The following is an 18,180-nucleotide window of genomic DNA, read 5'->3' on the forward strand; positions in this document are numbered from 1 at the left end:
CAGTATACTACAGTCTTATCAAGTCTTTCAATGATTAAGAAATGACCTAATTCCCAGCTATAAATAACTGAGTGAGTTACTAGCAACTGCCACTGGCATTAATTTCACTTCTGATTCCTACTTAACTAGAAATAATGACTATGCAGTTACTGCTGAGAAATACATCACTTCTCTGATGCTTTTTCCCATTAGAGTTGCTTGCATTTGAATGATTTCCTACCGATTTTTGAGATACTCCACACATCTGAATAAAATTAAATTCAGGTTAGATATATATACTATGGGGATATACCTTATGAACCATACTTTCAGGAGATATACAACACAATATTCTCACCTGAGGGTGTTAGTGTCCATCGTGTGTTTAACATTTCAATTACATGCTGAGATATTCTTTGGTTTATGGTTGTATTGTGAAGGTCTTCTTTGGTCACTGGTCAGCTCAGAGGAGCATGTGTGAAGACTGTAATGTGTGCATTTCCAATTTGTTACATTTAACTTCATTTGAGACATTTAGAAAGTCACTCCATGCCTACTTGAGTGGAAGCAATACTTGTGTATGCTCTTGGTCTGATTTTTTGTTACTGAGGATCACTTGTCTGTGACGAATAAAGGCTTGTTGCTTTGGAACATTTCCTGGGTTTCATGATTTTTGGAAATTATTGTGACTTAGCTGATCAATGAAGTTTTAAGACCACTGTTTTTTTTTGTTTGTTTGCTTGTTTTTTATGTTCTTGGTAGGAGTAACTCATCTACATATAGGGTACTTACTTTTGGGACCCAGCACTGAACACCATGGGACTGCAAGTGTCCATAAATCAGAAAATATGTTGTTTGAGTTCACTTTGAAAGTGCAGTTACTAAAATAGTGCCTGAAACAATTTCAAGACTTTCTGAAGGTTTGAGTTTTCCTGATGAGTAGAGTGTGTAAGTTTCAAAGGCTATCTTTTTATCCATATCAAAGCACTAGTTAACATCCCATGATCCCATAATCCATGTTGTAGTAAACGTAGCAGATAAAAGAGCAGACTGAAGTCTGTATATTAAAGTTTATTCAGAACATAAGGTAAGCTTCATTTAAGAGGTCATACTTACCTAAAAAGTCTAGAAGTTCTGTATGCAAAAGTCTTTCTAACATTTTAGCAGGATGGAGAAGTTTGCTGTACTTAAAAGTCTTCTGCAGTTTCAGTACAGATTGATTTTCGGAGAGGAATACATGCCAGTATACTTGAACAGTAGGAAAAATTTCAGAGGTTAAAGAGAAGACAAAATATGCATAAGTGGTTTTGCTAGGATTCAGGCACCTATTTGTAGCACTTATAAGTATATACACAACAGATGGTGAGATGCAATGTGCGATTATTTGTTTGGTAAGTATTTTAATGGCAGCACACTGAATAGCTTGGAAATGGAATTATGCATTTCTGACTCTGTAGTAGCCATCTAGGGTATTTTTGGGGGTTTGGAATTCTTAGAACTTAAGATGGAGTGTAGCCATTATGTGATGTTGAGACACGTACATCATCTTTAAATTGAGAACTAAAGCTATGAGTTTCATTCTTTTACAGCAATAATCAGTAATTTATTTTCAAGGCACTCATATCAGCTTTGATGTTTGACCATAACACTCTTACTGCATGCCCTATGCTATTTTATAATGAATGTTATGATGTGAAACAGAACAGAAAAATAATGATTAATCTTACTTTCACTAAATATTTTAATTTAAGACTTGCAATGTCCTCAGATGCACAGTTTTATTTGCTGAACTATGGCATATGTATTGTGGTTCATGAACAAGACAAATTTTTGCATGATAAATAAATAGAGAAAAACAATTCATTACACAAACAAGCCAGTATTAAATACTACCTTTGGTAAATAACCCTTCTCCCAGATTAAAACATAGGATGGTGTTTTTATATTCTCATCTCACACAGCTCTGACATCACATTTAAGGGATGCTGTAGACCAGAAGAAAAGGGGATCCTATTGCCAAAATGTAAGTTATATGTCTATATGACACTTTAGCTATGTCTAAATGTTCCAGAATTACATTTCCTTAAGCCCGGAGAACCTATGCCATTCCTGCATGTGATGCTTAGGCATTTATTCAATTAGAAGTGTATCTATAAATCGGAAGTCCAAGGCAGTGGGGTGTAGGATAATGCACTTTAACGGAATGTCCATAAAGTTTTGCTTTTGGTTTAAATAAACACAGGCTGGCAGTGAATAAGTGAACAAAAGGCAAATCAGTATAATGACAAATTTATATAAATTGATAAAACAACAAATATTATTCTTGAGCAAACATAACAGTTCCACTGGCACTCTAACTTAGTTGTTAGGAAGTAGTTTATTTACTGCTTCTATCAACACAGCAATAGTCAAGGCTGAATGTATTGCTTTTTCATAGTAATGTATGACCCACAGGAGTAACACCATATATCAAACTTGTATGCATCACACTGCAGTATGAGAAGGTGGTTTCAGCTATGATTCATGCTGTCTAGGTACACTGCAACAATAGAAAGATACAGGGGAAAACAAATACACTTACATCTACTTCAACATGGCTATGAATGATTTGGCTGTACCCCAGGGTGCCACAGCATTCAAGTTGGGAACCACTATATTAAAACTTTGATGTCTCCTGATGCATTCACTAATGGTCTTTCAGAACATTTTAGGACTGGCAGAGATAATATTTGACTTTTATGGGGATAAGAGGAATTAACTGGTTTTGCTGACATTCTAAGTATCTTTCAAGGTTTGATAGGCTTTGCAATCACCTGGTTTATTTGATTTTTGGCATTAATGCCACAATTTTAGCCTTGAATTTTAATTGTCAGCTTATCTCACAGGTTTGTCTGGTGGAAATTATCATTTTAGTCTATAAGGTTTTAATGTAAACAGATTCCCCAGAACTGGGTTCTGACTTGATAGAATATGGCATACGACTGATGTAAGGCAGCTTGTTCAAACACTGGCTACCAGTCAGTGGCACCCAGATTGATTAGTAATTGTGTTTCTGGTTGTCCAAGATATGGTCTTGTTTGAATGTTAACTAAGGGCAATCTTTGCCTTTTGAGTGACCATGTGGAAATGACAGGACAGTAGTTACTAAGAGAGTTAGGATGCACATCTTCAGGTGATATCAGTGAGGACCAAGTCAAGAAAACAATTCTTGTTAGTACAGTTGCCTTACAAAGTTTTATAACTAGCTGGGTAAGGCTGTAATGAGTGGCCATGTGCTGGATCTGAGGGGGAGGCTTCTTTTACAGTCTGTTTTAAAGTCACTGAATAGCTTGAAATCTTCAATGTATTATGCAATTTTTTTCAAATAGTTTACAGGAAGCAGGAAGTGGAACTTAAAACATGTTGTATTTAGTTTAGTGTGGGTAATATCCAATTGTATACATAACCAGTTGGGGAATCCTAATTTTCTACTTTTCAGACACATGGAAAAGAGGTTTGGATTTGATGAGAAGGATTGTTTTTCCTCCTGTTTTAATTTCAGTTCTGTTGCAGGAAGTATTGAACTGATCTGTAACTTAGTTGAAAGGAAATGTTTTATTCTTCAGGAGTGTTCCTGTGATTGCTATGACAGCTGACTTGTGCTGTATAAACCACTCATACTGTTTGCATTCAGTGCGCCTGTTTGTATTTCACTGTTTGGATGAGGTTTTTAATGGCTCTGTTTGCATGGATGAAGCTCTGGGTTGACTGGTAAAGCTAGAACTGTTGAGAGAAGTTGTTGAAACTATGATTTAGAATGGGAAGGTGTGTTCACTGGAATGAATGCCATTTAATTGGAACAAGATTTGAAAGGAGATGGAAGAGGAGTAAGGTCAAACTACTTCTAGAATTTGATTTTAAAGTAAGTTGGCATAACCAGTTAGAGAAATTTTAAGAATTTTAATTTTTTAAAATCAGACTATTTTATAGATATGTTATTTTGTTAATACTTTGATCCAACCAAAGCATCTGCTATTAAAACACTAACGTCTCTACTGATTACATCACTTAAGATGGGCTGTTGCTAATGTTAAGGCATATGGTGAAGATAGTAATAGTAAATACTATGGCAAGAGCAGAAACTAGTAATTCAGCCACCCATTGAATGAGTAAAGCTATTCTGAAGTTTGGTGTGCTGCAGAAGACAGTGTTGACAAACTTGGCTATGGCAGAAGATATTTGGGGACCGGTGGCAGCAGTGGACCAAAGAACACTTGTGTAAAACAGCCTAACCTTTGTGTCTCATACGTAGCTAGGAACTTTATCACATTCTCAAAATTGCTTACTTAAAAGTATATAACCAGTGAACAAATGAATGACCAGGCCACTGCACAACGTAGGTTGAAAACTTCAGTACTTATTCAAGCCAAAACGAACCAACAGCAGGACACCAGTTTAATCCAAAAATACAAAATTTTATTACAGACTTAGCGCTTTCACCTTACAAAGGCATCATCAGAGTCAAAAAGCTGTTGCATCAACTCACTTTTAAATAATAAAGTCTGTAAGTAATAAAACAATAAATCAATTAATGCATTAATTAATTAAACCATCATCCAGTAAAAACATTTTCACAATCAAACATTGAAAGTTGTACTAAGTCACCTTAAAGGGCCTTTGCAAGAAAAATATTTTAAATTACACTTAATACAGTTGATATACCAGAGCAAATATGTTAATAATTATGATAATGTTGAAGTGTTAAATAACCTACTTAATGAACTGATTTCAATATTTATATTTCTTTAAGATCTGAAAGTACTAAATAACATTCTTGTTACAAATGTTGTTACTAAATAGTTCTATCATATTTTATTTTATTTAATTATTTTAATAATTATAGTGCAAATAAATGTACATAGGTCCAGTCCTATAGAACCTGGGATCTATGCACCAAGAGGGGTTTTATAGAAATAAAATCATTGAGTCCAGGGTAAGACATGGCATTCAGCCGAAGCTGCCACTCCATCTCTTTTAATGCAACCTTGTTCTTAATATCACCACCACTATCTAATAAAACCCTGTCAATCACAAAAAACATGAATCTCCTAAAGTTGTTACATTTGATGCTATGTAGGTACAACGCATTGTGGGAATCCTTGTTTTGATGGATCTAAGATGTTCAGGGATCCTATCTTTTAGTCTGGTGGTCATCCCGACATAAAATGCCTCACAGGATGAGCAATTGGCCACGTAAACTAGATTCCTAGTGTTACAGTTGCATATTCCCGGACAAGTCAAGGTGTATTTATATCCAGAAACAACTACATAGGGGCCATCTGCTACATACCTGCAGCACCTACAACTTCCACACTTGCCCATCCTCGACTTATGATGTTGTTTATTTCTTTCAAGCATGTCTTTTAGATTCTTACCCCTACTGTAAACTATCACCGGGTCTTTACCCACCACTTTCTTCAAATCATTATTCAAACAATAATCCCATACATTTCTCAATACTGTACAAATTTCTGTAGATTTATCATTGTAGTTCAAAATAAAACATGGTCCCTTATTACTGTTATCCCTATTATTATTGTTATTGCTGTTATTCACCCGAACCGGATCCAAGACATTTAAGGAACCCATCCCTTCTACACCTACATCACTCAAGATAGGAGCATAAATATTGCGTCTTTTTTTGTATATTTCTTTCTTAACACTCCGCAATAAACTAATCGGATAACCCCGCTCCAATAACATTCCAATTAGCTTGTATATTTCCAATCTAAATGTCGCATCATCACTTACCAACCTGGAAGTGCGTACCATCTGCCCTTTAATTACCCCCTTCCGTTGATGAAAGGGGTGGCAACTGGTAAAATGTAATAACGAATTGGAGTAATTATCCTTCCTGTAAATTGTGCTAGACAGTACATTATCTATCTTGGAAATACTAATGTCCAAATAATTGATACTTTCTGCTCCCCACGAAAGGTGAACTTGAAAAGCCAGTTGTACCATTAAGGTACTCAACAAATTCCTTGGCAAGTGCTTCACCACCTTTCCATATGATCAAAAGATCATCCAAAAATCTGTTGTACAAAATGATGTTGTTCATATATTCTGATGAAAACACATGTGCCCTTTCCCACGCCAATAGCACCAAATTGGCATAGACCGGGGCACATTTAGCTCCCATGGCCACACCCGAGCTTTGTTTATAGATTTCTCCTTCAAATTTTATGAAATTGTTATTCAAAACACATTCCATCAAATCACAATACAGGTTTACTCTAGATTTATTAATGGCATTGCTGGAGTTGAGGCTTTCAACAAACATGTCTAAACCTTCATTGTGGGGTATAACTGAAAATAGGTTAATAACATCTATTGTCAAAAAACTATAATCATCCGTTGTACCCTTAATGCCCTTAATCTCTCCAAGCAATGCCATGAGTCCCTTAGGATGTGGGGTACTTCATCTTGAACTTTCTTGATCTCATGATCTATAAAAGCCGCCAGGGGCTCAGTCTTTGACCCCCGTGCGGCAACAATTGGTCTAAATTCCAAATCTTGGATACCCTTGTGTACCTTGGTATCCGAAAATACAAGGTACCTCTGGGTTTAACTGACAAATAGTCGTATTCACTTTCACTAATCGTAGCTTGAAAGAGTGCATCATGCAAAAACATGTCAATTTTAGAATATGCACGATTAAGTTCGTTAATGGAAGTCAAAGAATACGTGTTTTGATCACCCAAAACTCTAGTCATGCACGTCAAATAATCAATTTTATTCATAAGTACTATCCCACCCCCCTTGTCTGGTTTCATGCACCTCACATTGTTTGAGCTAATGAATTCTTTGAGCATTAATCTTTCGCCCCTGGATATATTATCCTTGAATGTACTGGGCAATGCACAAATTCTTCTAAACTCAAACTCTAACAATTTCTCAAAAAACACAAATTCCGGACAAGTGGGTGGGTTAAATGTACTTTTTCTTGTTAAAGAAGCACTTAAATTACTATGTCCACCCATATCAAAGTTCATATTGTCATTAAAATACTTCTGGAGGTTCAACCTCCTCACAAACAATTTTAAACTTGATAAAACATGTGCTATATCTAACTTGAAACTGGGGACATAACTCAGACCCCTCGTGAATAACTCAAAATGTGTACCTTCTATCTCAACTTCAGTATAGTTGTAGATAGTAAAACCTTTTTGTTTAGTTACCATACACTTTAAACCTCCATCAACAGCAACACCCATGCTATCATGGGACAACCTAGTATCAGCACACAATACATTGTTATCAAAACCATTAGCGATGTGATAACCGCCATTACTCACTTCTTCATTCATTACTGATGTGTTGGTAATTGAACAAAATACATTGCCCACATTAATTTGGCTGTCTACAACCACACCATCGGTAGTATCACTGTCCCTGTTCCTTGTAAATTCAATTTTGTCATTAAAACATAAATGCAAAGGCCCATCTAAAGAACTGACATTAACAGTGTTAGATCTTTGAACATTAAAAACAGATGGTAACATATGAAAATCACCGTTCACTTTACTACTGGAAACTTCACCAAGTCTCCCTAGTAGTAGCCCCCCCTCCCTCTCCCCCTCCCCCTGTTGTGCTCCCCCCGAGGAAAATAGGCAGTCCTTGTTCCTTGATTCAACAGTCTCTTGGATCTCCTGGGACCTTGATATTCGTCCAAAAAAACTTCATCGTCTCCACCAGGAATATGATCCATACAATCTTCACAAAATTCCCCTGTATCAATATTTTGTGACATACTGCCTTTACTAAATTCAGTATTAAAAGTCTGCTTAAGCCACTTTTTCCCGGGTGGGTACACATTCCTATTAGCATAGTCAGTAGTGTCTCTAAGCAATTTTTTATTCTTAACCAATCTACTTTGTACTACATAGCTGTCCAAGTCTCTGATAACTTTCTCAAAACTTGTTTTGTGCTGGAAAAAAAGCAAGTCAGTCGTAATACTAGTGTGTAATTTAGTTATGTCCTCCCTTAAGGAGCACATTTTAACATTGTTGTTGTCAATAATAATATCAAGGAGCTCCATACCTGTACGATCAAAAAGATCAGTCAATTGTCCAAAGGCCTTGGATTCTACATCGATTCCCATAGGAAGCTTCCACACTCTTAGCCCCTTGGGCACTTGCTTCCGTTCCTTGGACTGAGCCAAAAACCAATTGTCCAACTGCATGGCCCTGTATTTAGTACACAGCTTGTTGAACCTATAAATCTGCTCCTTTAAGGAGGGCTTATCAGCCCCCACTTGCTCTACATTAAACGTGTTTTCGCCAAAGGAAGGAGTCTGAAACCATGCATCCACACGAAAAACATTTTCTGATCTCGTCGAGGGAACCGGGAGTGCAACCAAACCTGCTCCCTTAGTGTTTGTTTGACGCACAACACCTTGCCCTGAATTAGCAACCGCTCCACTATACGAAGCGGAAACATTAGATGCATTAGGCAATTGACCAGGCGCAATTGAACTTGCCGGTGGTGAGTGCAGAGTAAACAACTCTGCTTGGGTGTCGGACAAACCCCTCTCAACAGCTTCAATGTTAACATCACTGGTGTTACAAACTTCCTTAGTATTGGCATACACTTGGATAAGCTTGTCAACCACACCTGCCAACTCCTTCAGTATAGCCTCCATCTCCACCGAAGCTCACCAACTTCCGTAGGCACAGCCAACAAACGATAAAAACAAACAGTTGACCCAATATCAGGGCACTAACAGATAACAAATGAATGACCAGGCCACTGCACAACGTAGGTTGAAAACTTCAGTACTTATTCAAGCCAAAACGAACCAACAGCAGGACACCAGTTTAATCCAAAAATACAAAATTTTATTACAGACTTAGCGCTTTCACCTTACAAAGGCATCATCAGAGTCAAAAAGCTGTTGCATCAACTCACTTTTAAATAATAAAGTCTGTAAGTAATAAAACAATAAATCAATTAATGCATTAATTAATTAAACCATCATCCAGTAAAAACATTTTCACAATCAAACATTGATAGTTGTTCTAAGTCACCTTAAAGGGCCTTTGCAAGAAAAATATTTTAAATTACACTTAATACAGTTGATATACCAGAGCAAATATGTTAATAATTATGATAATGTTGAAGTGTTAAATAACCTACTTAATGAACTGATTTCAATATTTATATTTCTTTAAGATCTGAAAGTACTAAATAACATTCTTGTTACAAATGTTGTTACTAAATAGTTCTATCATATTTTATTTTATTTAATTATTTTAATAATTATAGTGCAAATAAATGTACATAGGTCCAGTCCTATAGAACCTGGGATCTATGCACCAAGAGGGGTTTTATAGAAATAAAATCATTGAGTCCAGGGTAAGACATGGCATATAACCAGTGAGCCTTAACAAAAAGCTGTGACATACCTAACAGGTACAAGTAACTATGCTACATATTGTATAGCATGTGACACCAAATTAACTAATGATACCCATATAAACTTAAGGATAGTTGTCACAAAATGAAAGTTACCTGCTGTTGCCAAGCTTGCATTATTTTTTTTATTTTTATTTTATTATGAGGAAGTACATATAGATTTTTCTATATCACTTACTATGTTGCCATGTTTATCTCAAAAAAGCTCAAAAACAAAATCAATAGAAAGCTTTACAGTTGCTGGAAATGAATCAGGTTCCTTACTGCCATACCTCTCAACTGCACAGATTTTTGCAGAATGTCCAGATATTGGCCTCATATTTTTGGTCCATTTTTCATAAAATTGTGGTTTTCCAGCAAATTTATCGTAAATCATTAAAGACTGAAGTTAGAAAATAATGACAGACATTTGAGTTTCAGACTTCATATCCTTCAAAAAATTCATGCTAACGCACAACCTGTTATTCTATCAACTTTCTAAGTTTGTAAGAGCAATATTTAAAAATCGTCCCTATTTTGGGGCCTTTGTCCCACTTTTATTTATGGTTTTGTCCAGATTTCTTGCTCTAAGAGGTTGAGAGATATGCAGTTACAGCTGAAGAGAGCAGCTACTGGGAAGATTATCTTGTGTAAGCTCAGAAAGAGTACTGTTGCCTTCTAGTGGCCAATTCATGAACTACAAATTTACACAGCCACCAGAGTATAACAGCATCAGCAGAATTATTCTCCTTTTATCCAAAAAATGAGCATCACTGTTGCATGTTCTATAGGGCAAACTTCTTCCTGAACACAGATCTCTCCTATCTTCTTATATTAGATTTAATACTAGATTTAATATTGAAGGTGCTCATACTTTACCTACCTCCATAGTTTATCTCAAAGCTGATAATAAAACTAAAACTTACATATAAGATCACCTTATAATGGAAAACAGTTATTACACAAGAAGTCCATCACTTTCAAAATTGCTGTCCATGTCTTTCCAGTCCTCTGCATGAAAATCTGGGCCTACTTAACATTTGCTTTTGAAAGATTAGTAACAATATGTTTGCATTAGTGGTTCAGTGGTAGAATTTTCCCGCCCACACAGGAGAACGGGTTTCAATTCCTGGCCAATGAAGTGCTCTGTTTTAGGGTGGCACAGCAGTTAGTGCTGTCTCCTCACAGCAAGAGGTTCTCCGGTTCAGTTCTTGGCTGGACTGCCTTCTGTGTGGAGTCTACATGTCCTCCCTGTGTTCGCTTGGGTTTCGTCCCACCTTCAAAAGACACGCATAAGGAGTTTTTCTCCCCAGGCCTCCCCTAAAAATTGGCTCTGTCCCAGCTGGACTTTTCCGGTAAACAAATGTTAAATAAATAAATATTTAGAATTATGTTAATTACTTCCCTGAAAGAAAGGACATTGTAGAAATGTTTTCCTTAAGTTCCCCCTTAACCAAAGTGATTTCATTGAAGGGATAAGTAAAGTTTAAATAACACTGCTTCTATATCATCCATTATTTACTTAAATACTTTTTTTATATAATTGAAATTACTTTATTATATTCTGCAATGGGATATATACAAGGCTATAAGTAGTTACGTCTAACTTATTTTATCATGTATTCAGGGTATGGTATTGGTAAATTGGTCTCATTCAAATTGCTAATAGTACACAGTAAGTAAACAAATAGCATGGATGCTGTACATTTATTTAAGTTGAAAGTGTCAGTTATATTGTTATAGTCAGTTAAATCTCCGAATTACAATGTAACACATGACTGATGCCATGCTTGTTTCACAGTTGTTTGGGACTCTTCTTTTGACAATATCTGCATGAAGAGACCTCCCAGTTACCCTAATGGTATCTACATTTATTAAGGTACTAGAGTAATAAAGCCATGACCACAGCCCAGGTGATCTAGGTTTGATTAATGGCTCTGTCGACTGATGCAGCAGGGAGGGATGAGCATTACCATCCTTTAGGAGATGGCGGTGATGTGGGCATCTTCTCTGATGATTCCTGGTTGAGAGTGAGAATGTTGCATGATAGTAGTTGTGGTCCAAAGAGGATGCTTGGTGTAGACATGGTTGAACTTCTACAGAGGTGGCAGCAGCAGCCTCTGCAGAGATGGTGTGATACAGAACTCCCCCATTGCATGGCCGCCCATCAGACACAACTATGGGCATTGAGAAGAAGGGTGCACAGGTACATCATATGAAAACACACCTCAGCAGATTAATTGACAGTGCAACCTGCAAGAATGCCGTTAAGATCTGTGCTGGCCCTGGAAAAGAGAAGTAACAGGCAGGGGTGAACTGTAGCTGCCAGTTTACCAAGGGACGGGTATGGGGCACTGGGATAGGATGAAGGAAAGGGACACAAAAAGAAAAAACAGATTCTTATAATTTACAAGATATAGATCTACCAAAATGCATTAAAGGGGTTGGCACTAAGTGTCCCGTATGGAAAATAGTGACCTCTGGCAAAATGTACGCACCGTACTGCAGATAAACATAAGCAAACTAACAATTTTCTCTCCTATGTAGGTAAGAGATTGCAAATCATCATACGATAGAATTTATTAATTCAGTGACAGGAAACTAATGTGTGTCAGGAACTGCTTCAAGAAACGGATGCATTTCTGTAGAATGTTCATAGGGAAATCAATTATTCAATGCCAGACCTGAGAAGAAAGTATATTATTCATTGTTTTAAAGTCAAAAGTTTTATTTTCAGTTTGGATTTCTAATGCCTCAATAATTCCCTCTAGAGTTTGAGTACTAGATAAAATAATTACCTTGCACACTATAACATGCTTCAGTTTCATTACCATAGTAACAGTTTATGAGTGTTTAAACCCAGCCTTCAGTTTTCTCCTGTTTACAACTTACCTGACTGTCTTCGAATTCGTCGATAATGGATGTTAGGGTCCAAGGTTAAGGAAAAGCTTTTCTTGGGTTTTTCTGGGCTATACACATACTCTGGAGTCTCTGTTGGGAAAGAGAAGTAAAACATAATAATTAAAAATGCTTACTATCACAATGTGTACAGTTATTGTATATGACGTACCCTAATATAAACATATGCAGAACTCGGTAGAAAATTTCTGTATACGATAAAATGAGAGCCATGGCTTACATTTTCTGCTCTCCTCCAATAAATATTACTGATTTTCAGACTTTGCTTTTCAACATAGCAACTTTGCACTTTCACAGTCTCATACAAGAACCAACACAGTAATAGGTGTTTAGTTTTTTTAAGTCCATGTTTCTGTCTTTACTGAAATTGTAAGTTATAGCTCCTTAGCAGTATCATTACAATTATTCTGCACTATATTTAATAACTCACTATCAATACATAGATAAATAATAGTCTAAAATAATCTAGTTTTAAGGTAGACTAATCGGAATAGTGAACTTAATTAATTGTTATTACAATATTTGGTACTTACGTATTATCGCAACCAGATTTTAGCGATAATACCACTTGCTTCCCGATATTGACATCTGACCGTTAGTGGTTTATAACTGTCATATAGTGTGTTTCCTTTAACAATACAGTTTTTTTCTGGGAGTGTTTTCAATAAAATGTAAAAAAAAAAAATGCTGTTATTCCTTTATGCACTTTACTGCCAGCAGCATGTTGCTTACTGAAAGTCCGCCCGCTGAACATTCCTTTTTTTTCGTGGCAGCAAATGCTGATGAATAACGGTCATAATTGCATTTGGGTTTCAGGTATCACAGCTTTCCTGAGACTCATACAACACAGTATTTTGCTTAGTTAAAGATGCATTTCTAGGATTAAAACACACAGAGGGACGCCTCCTCACCATTTGGAGTCCTACTGAATCGAAAACATGTATTGTGACACACACTTTGACAAGGAAGAGAGAAAAAAAGGACTGTTTTTGGGAGAAGGTGGTTTTAAGAAGGGTTATGAAGAACAGCATGATAAGTTTCTGTCGCTGTGGCTGCAAGCACCGTTAATGCACAAATGAGATAGCCTCACACATGCTGGTAGTAAAGTGCACACAGCCACAGCGACACACTGACTTTCTCCATTGTTCTTGACAACCTGTCTTAAAACAACCTTCAGTGTGAAAGAAAAGACATTTGCTGACATTTGTACAACAAAAACAGTCAGATTTCAATATCGGGAAGCGAGTGGTATTATTGCTAAAATCTGGTTGCGATAATACGTAGGTACCCAATATGTATTAAATTAATGATAGTCACTGCTATGCTTATTGGAGACATGTTCGTGATTAACTCTGAAATGTTCCATTCATGTACATATGTCCTTCGAATTGTTTCCTTTTAGTATTAACAAATATATATAAAAAAGGAGTGAAAAATGTACTGTTGGTTAAGAGAAGTGAAGCTTTCTTCACATTTTATTTCTATTGCCATAGCAACTGTAAACAATTGCTGCAGTTTCTAAGGACACTGTGAACCTGCGAAGTGCATTTAGCCTCACAGATAACAAATAATAAGAACAAGTAATGTTGTTTAGTTATTAAAATGAAAAACAGCCTAAACAAGGTAAAATAAATACATAATAAGACTATTTGCAATATTTTATGATTTATCCTCATAGGATTACATATTCCTGGAAACACAACTGAAATGTTCCCAAACTAAATGTGCACTTAAATGTAGCTGCTTGATTAAAAAGTATTACTCAGTTCAACATGCTGATTTCACAAGCTGTCTGCACTATAAAAGTTATATTTTATGTTGCTTGAAATTGTAAGTCTCTAGTGCACATGAAAAGAAACATTACTTTTTGCAATATGTTATTTTTGCAGTTACCTCACACTCTGTACAAACTCACTTAGTAACTGATAGCTATTCATTTAAAATAGTTTAAATATTAAATGTGCCCTTGAAATGCTATTGACATTTTGACAAAATATAATCTGAACTGTAAAATGAATGACTTGAAAGAAGTGAAGTAATACATAGATTTCAAAGACAGTTCTTGACACTACAGTATAAGTAAAAATATATATTCACAAGGAAGTATTGAAATGTTTTAGTCTTCCAGTTAATATAGCTTACTGTCAACATTTTGCGAAATCAGAAAGTTTGAAAAGCTAGGAAATTACTTTTCTTTGTCTTTATAATGATTATTAGACAGATGTTAGACTCTGCTTTGTTTAATGAATTGTGAAACATGTTTATGAGGAAAAGTGGACTCAATTACTCACATTGGACCACACATTCCTGGAAACTCAACTGAAATGTCCCCAAATTACTTGTGAATTTAAATTAAACTGCCTAATTAATAAGCATAACTTACTTTAACAACCTGAATCCATAAGTTATCTTCTCTATATATGCTACATTATATATGTCAGCTACATATGACAGTTTCTAGAGCACACGAAAATATATATATTATTTTTGCAATATGCTGTATTTGCACTAACCATACATTCTAAACTACCTCAATTGGCAACTGACAAGTTATTTATTTGAAATATCAGTCTAAATATTAATTGTGCCCTTGAAATATTGTTGCCATTTTGACAAAACAAAACCTGAACTGAAAGGAATGATTTGAAGAAGTGAAGTATTGTACAGATTTCAAAGACAGTTATTGACGCTACAATATAAGTAGAAATGTGTACATGCAAAGAAAAATTGAAATGCTTTACATTTTTAGTTTAAATAGCTTATTGTTAACTTTTTGCTTTATCGCAAAATTTAAAGAGCTAGGAAATTATTTTTAATTTGTCTTTATAATGTTTACTAAAGTGATGTTAGTCATTGACTTGTTTAATGGATTGCGAGTCATGTGCAAGACGGACTACTGAATGTTATTTCTGTTTACCTATGTTTGCTGAATTTCTTTTATTAGGACTGATTTAAAACAAGGGAAAGAAAGGGAAGGGAAATCTCTGTTTTTGGTTAAAGGAGGACAGGCTTAAGAGTATTCTAACTGCCCCGAGAACTCTCTAAGATGCTCTAAATGCTATTTGATTAATACTTACCTAAGGTAAGTCTTGATTACCACATAGGTGCCTTCACATTCATTCTAGACCTGATGTGATTACCCATTCTGGAAGCAGGAGGTGCCTTATGTAGGATGGGAATTGTCAGGGTGATCCTAGTTCATTCTTAGAGTCTGCTTTGTAAATCTATAAATATGTGAAAGCACTGTACACTAGAATGTAGGGCACCTCTATTCAGAGTCAGGATACCACTGATAAGCTATGTCTTTTCATAAGTGTAAGTTGAAGTTGGTGAGCTGAAGAGTGGGAAAGTAAAGGAAGACAGTACACCTACATTAAATTCATATTTCATTGGTAATCACTCATTGTCTCCTGTAGAGTCATTTTAGTCAAATTAGTTTAGTAATAATCTATTTGTTGTTGGCTTATTTAGTGTATGCTCCTCTGTTGCATTTAATTTATGCAAAATTACATATCTGACATGTTTGGGATCTCTTAAGGGTAACTAAATATTGGATATTTTCTAATTCAACATAATAATTGTTTACACTACTAACATTCCATCCTGATATATAAAATACTATAGAACAATAATAGAATAGTATAGAATTTCATCTCTTTTAAGAAAATTCTCCATATAATAATTTAACATATGGAGCTCAGTTGATATTGTTGGTTAAAGGTATGAGTGATAATCCAATAGATCTATCTTTATCTATTGGATTAGGAATGACTTTCATTCCATGTTTAATGGGAAATTCATATTTACTTGTATTTGATACTTTAGAATTAATGTTTTATAGAAGTACTTTTTTAAAGCCTGACCAGAATTTTGCCCTACTTGTATTTAAAGAAGAAAGAACATTAAATTACACTCCCAAGTTTACACACATAAAAATAACATTCAGTGTTATCAGAGAATATGGTATAACTACTATAATCAAAATAATAAAAAAAAAGAAGCAAAATGTTTCTTCCAACAATAACTTGAAATGGATTTAACATCCTTATCATTAAATACTAATGGCTTAAATAATGCAAATAAAAGATCAAACTTACTAAAATATTTAAATCTAAATAAGGCACAAGTAGTATTTCTCCAGGAAACGCATTTTAAGACTAATGATAGCTTTATTTGGAACCCTAAGGACTATACAGTCTTAGCTCAATCCTCCTTTAGAACAAAGACAAAAGGAGTATCAATTCTCTGGGAGAAAAACATAATTACTCCAAAAGTTATTTATAAATATGAAGACAAAGAAGGTCTAGTATCATTTGTTATAATTACATTTAATAACAAAATATGGACCTTAGCTAATCTATATTGGTTCCCAGGAAATGGAGCAGGAATGGTTAAAAAAACACCTAGATTTTATTTCGAACAATTATAAAGGAAATCTTGTACTGGGAGGAGACTTTAATTGTACCTTAGAAGCTTCTGAAACCACCAAGAAGTCTTTTCGTATATCAACTATTTCAAACTTCTTAAAAAGATGGATTGATTCATTTCATTTAATAGACACTTTTAAAGTAAAAGATGATAAATCCTTATTATTTTCCCATAAAAAAACATAGATTTGGAACACAAACCAAAACAGACAAATTATTCGTAGTTCAAGATTTACAAACAAAAGTCCTCAACTTCTCAATAGTTCCATGCCCCTTTTCAGATCATGACTCTCTGATAATGAAGCTCCAAATAGAGTTTAAACCTTTAATCCTCTCAACTAGAATTCCATCATATATCACGAAAGTTAAAGAATTCAGACCCTGGATGTTGTCAGAACTACAATTATTTCTTGAAATTAATAATACAACAGAAATCAGTAGAGTCATGGTTTGGGACTCATTAAAAGCGTATTTATTTGGTAAGACCCTTAGCTGGTACAAAAACAAAGTTAGAGAGTGGGAAACTGAATCATTAGACTTGCAAACCAGACTCTTGACAGCAAAATCTAGAAAACATCAGAATTGTCCAGAAGTCAGAAAAGAAATAGAGGAATTAAATAAAAAAATTATGAAATTCTAACACACAAAACTTGTCTAGCCTCGGAAAAATTAAAAATAAACTCATTAGCCACCTCCCCCAGATATCTACATAACTTATCTACAAGAATTAAAATATGATCTAAAGTAAATAACATTAGTAGTACATATCATGAAAAGAAAGGGAAAAAAGTATCAGATATAGGACACATCCTTGAAGCATTTCAGTTCCATTATATGGAATACTTCAAAAAAGAAGATTTAGATACCAACCAAATAAACATAGCTACAAACCTTATCAATATAAAAAAAATTCCCGAAAACTTAAAACTAGACCTACAAAAACCTATATCCTACAAAGAAATTGTTGACAAGATAAAAGAAAGTAAATCTAACAAAGCTCCAGGGATAGATGGTATAATTGCGGAAATCTACAAACTCTTCCCTTCAACAGTAATCTCCCTTTTTCATAAAACTTTGCTAGAAGTCCAGTCAGAAGCAAAAATACCACCCTCATGGAAATATTCTCTCATAACACCTATTGTAAAAGATAATAAACCATCAGACCTTTGCACCTCATACAGACCTATATCATTACTGAATAATGATTACAAAATATTCATGTCAATCCTAGTTAACAGAATGAAAATCCCACTTTCAAAGATAATAATGATCAAACTGGATTTTTATATAACAGGAACACACATGATAACATTAAAAGGATATTTACTCATAGATTATTTGAATAAAGAAGATAGAGAAACACTTGTAATTGGATTCGACATAGAAAAAGCCTTTGATTCCCTTAACTGGGAATATCTAT

The 18,180-nt window shown here is 34.9% G+C and overlaps 1 protein-coding gene across 3 annotated transcripts in view; it reads right to left on the bottom strand.

Annotated features, from left to right (window-relative positions):
• PLEKHG2 (pleckstrin homology and RhoGEF domain containing G2) overlaps positions 1–18,180 on the bottom strand; it is a 1,701,404-nt gene that overhangs the window by 140,421 nt on the left and 1,542,803 nt on the right. For all 3 annotated transcript variants that reach the window (XM_044062076.1, XM_044062085.1, XM_044062066.1), the window contains exon 14: positions 12,307–12,405. In XM_044062076.1, coding sequence (XP_043918011.1) covers positions 12,307–12,405 — 99 coding nt within the window. The remainder of the gene's footprint in view (positions 1–12,306; positions 12,406–18,180) is intronic.

The sequence above is a fragment of the Protopterus annectens genome, chromosome 1.part0 (genome assembly GCF_019279795.1).
Source record: "Protopterus annectens isolate FY-2018-M chromosome 1.part0, PAN1.0, whole genome shotgun sequence".
Classification (NCBI taxonomy): domain Eukaryota; kingdom Metazoa; phylum Chordata; order Ceratodontiformes; family Protopteridae; genus Protopterus; species Protopterus annectens.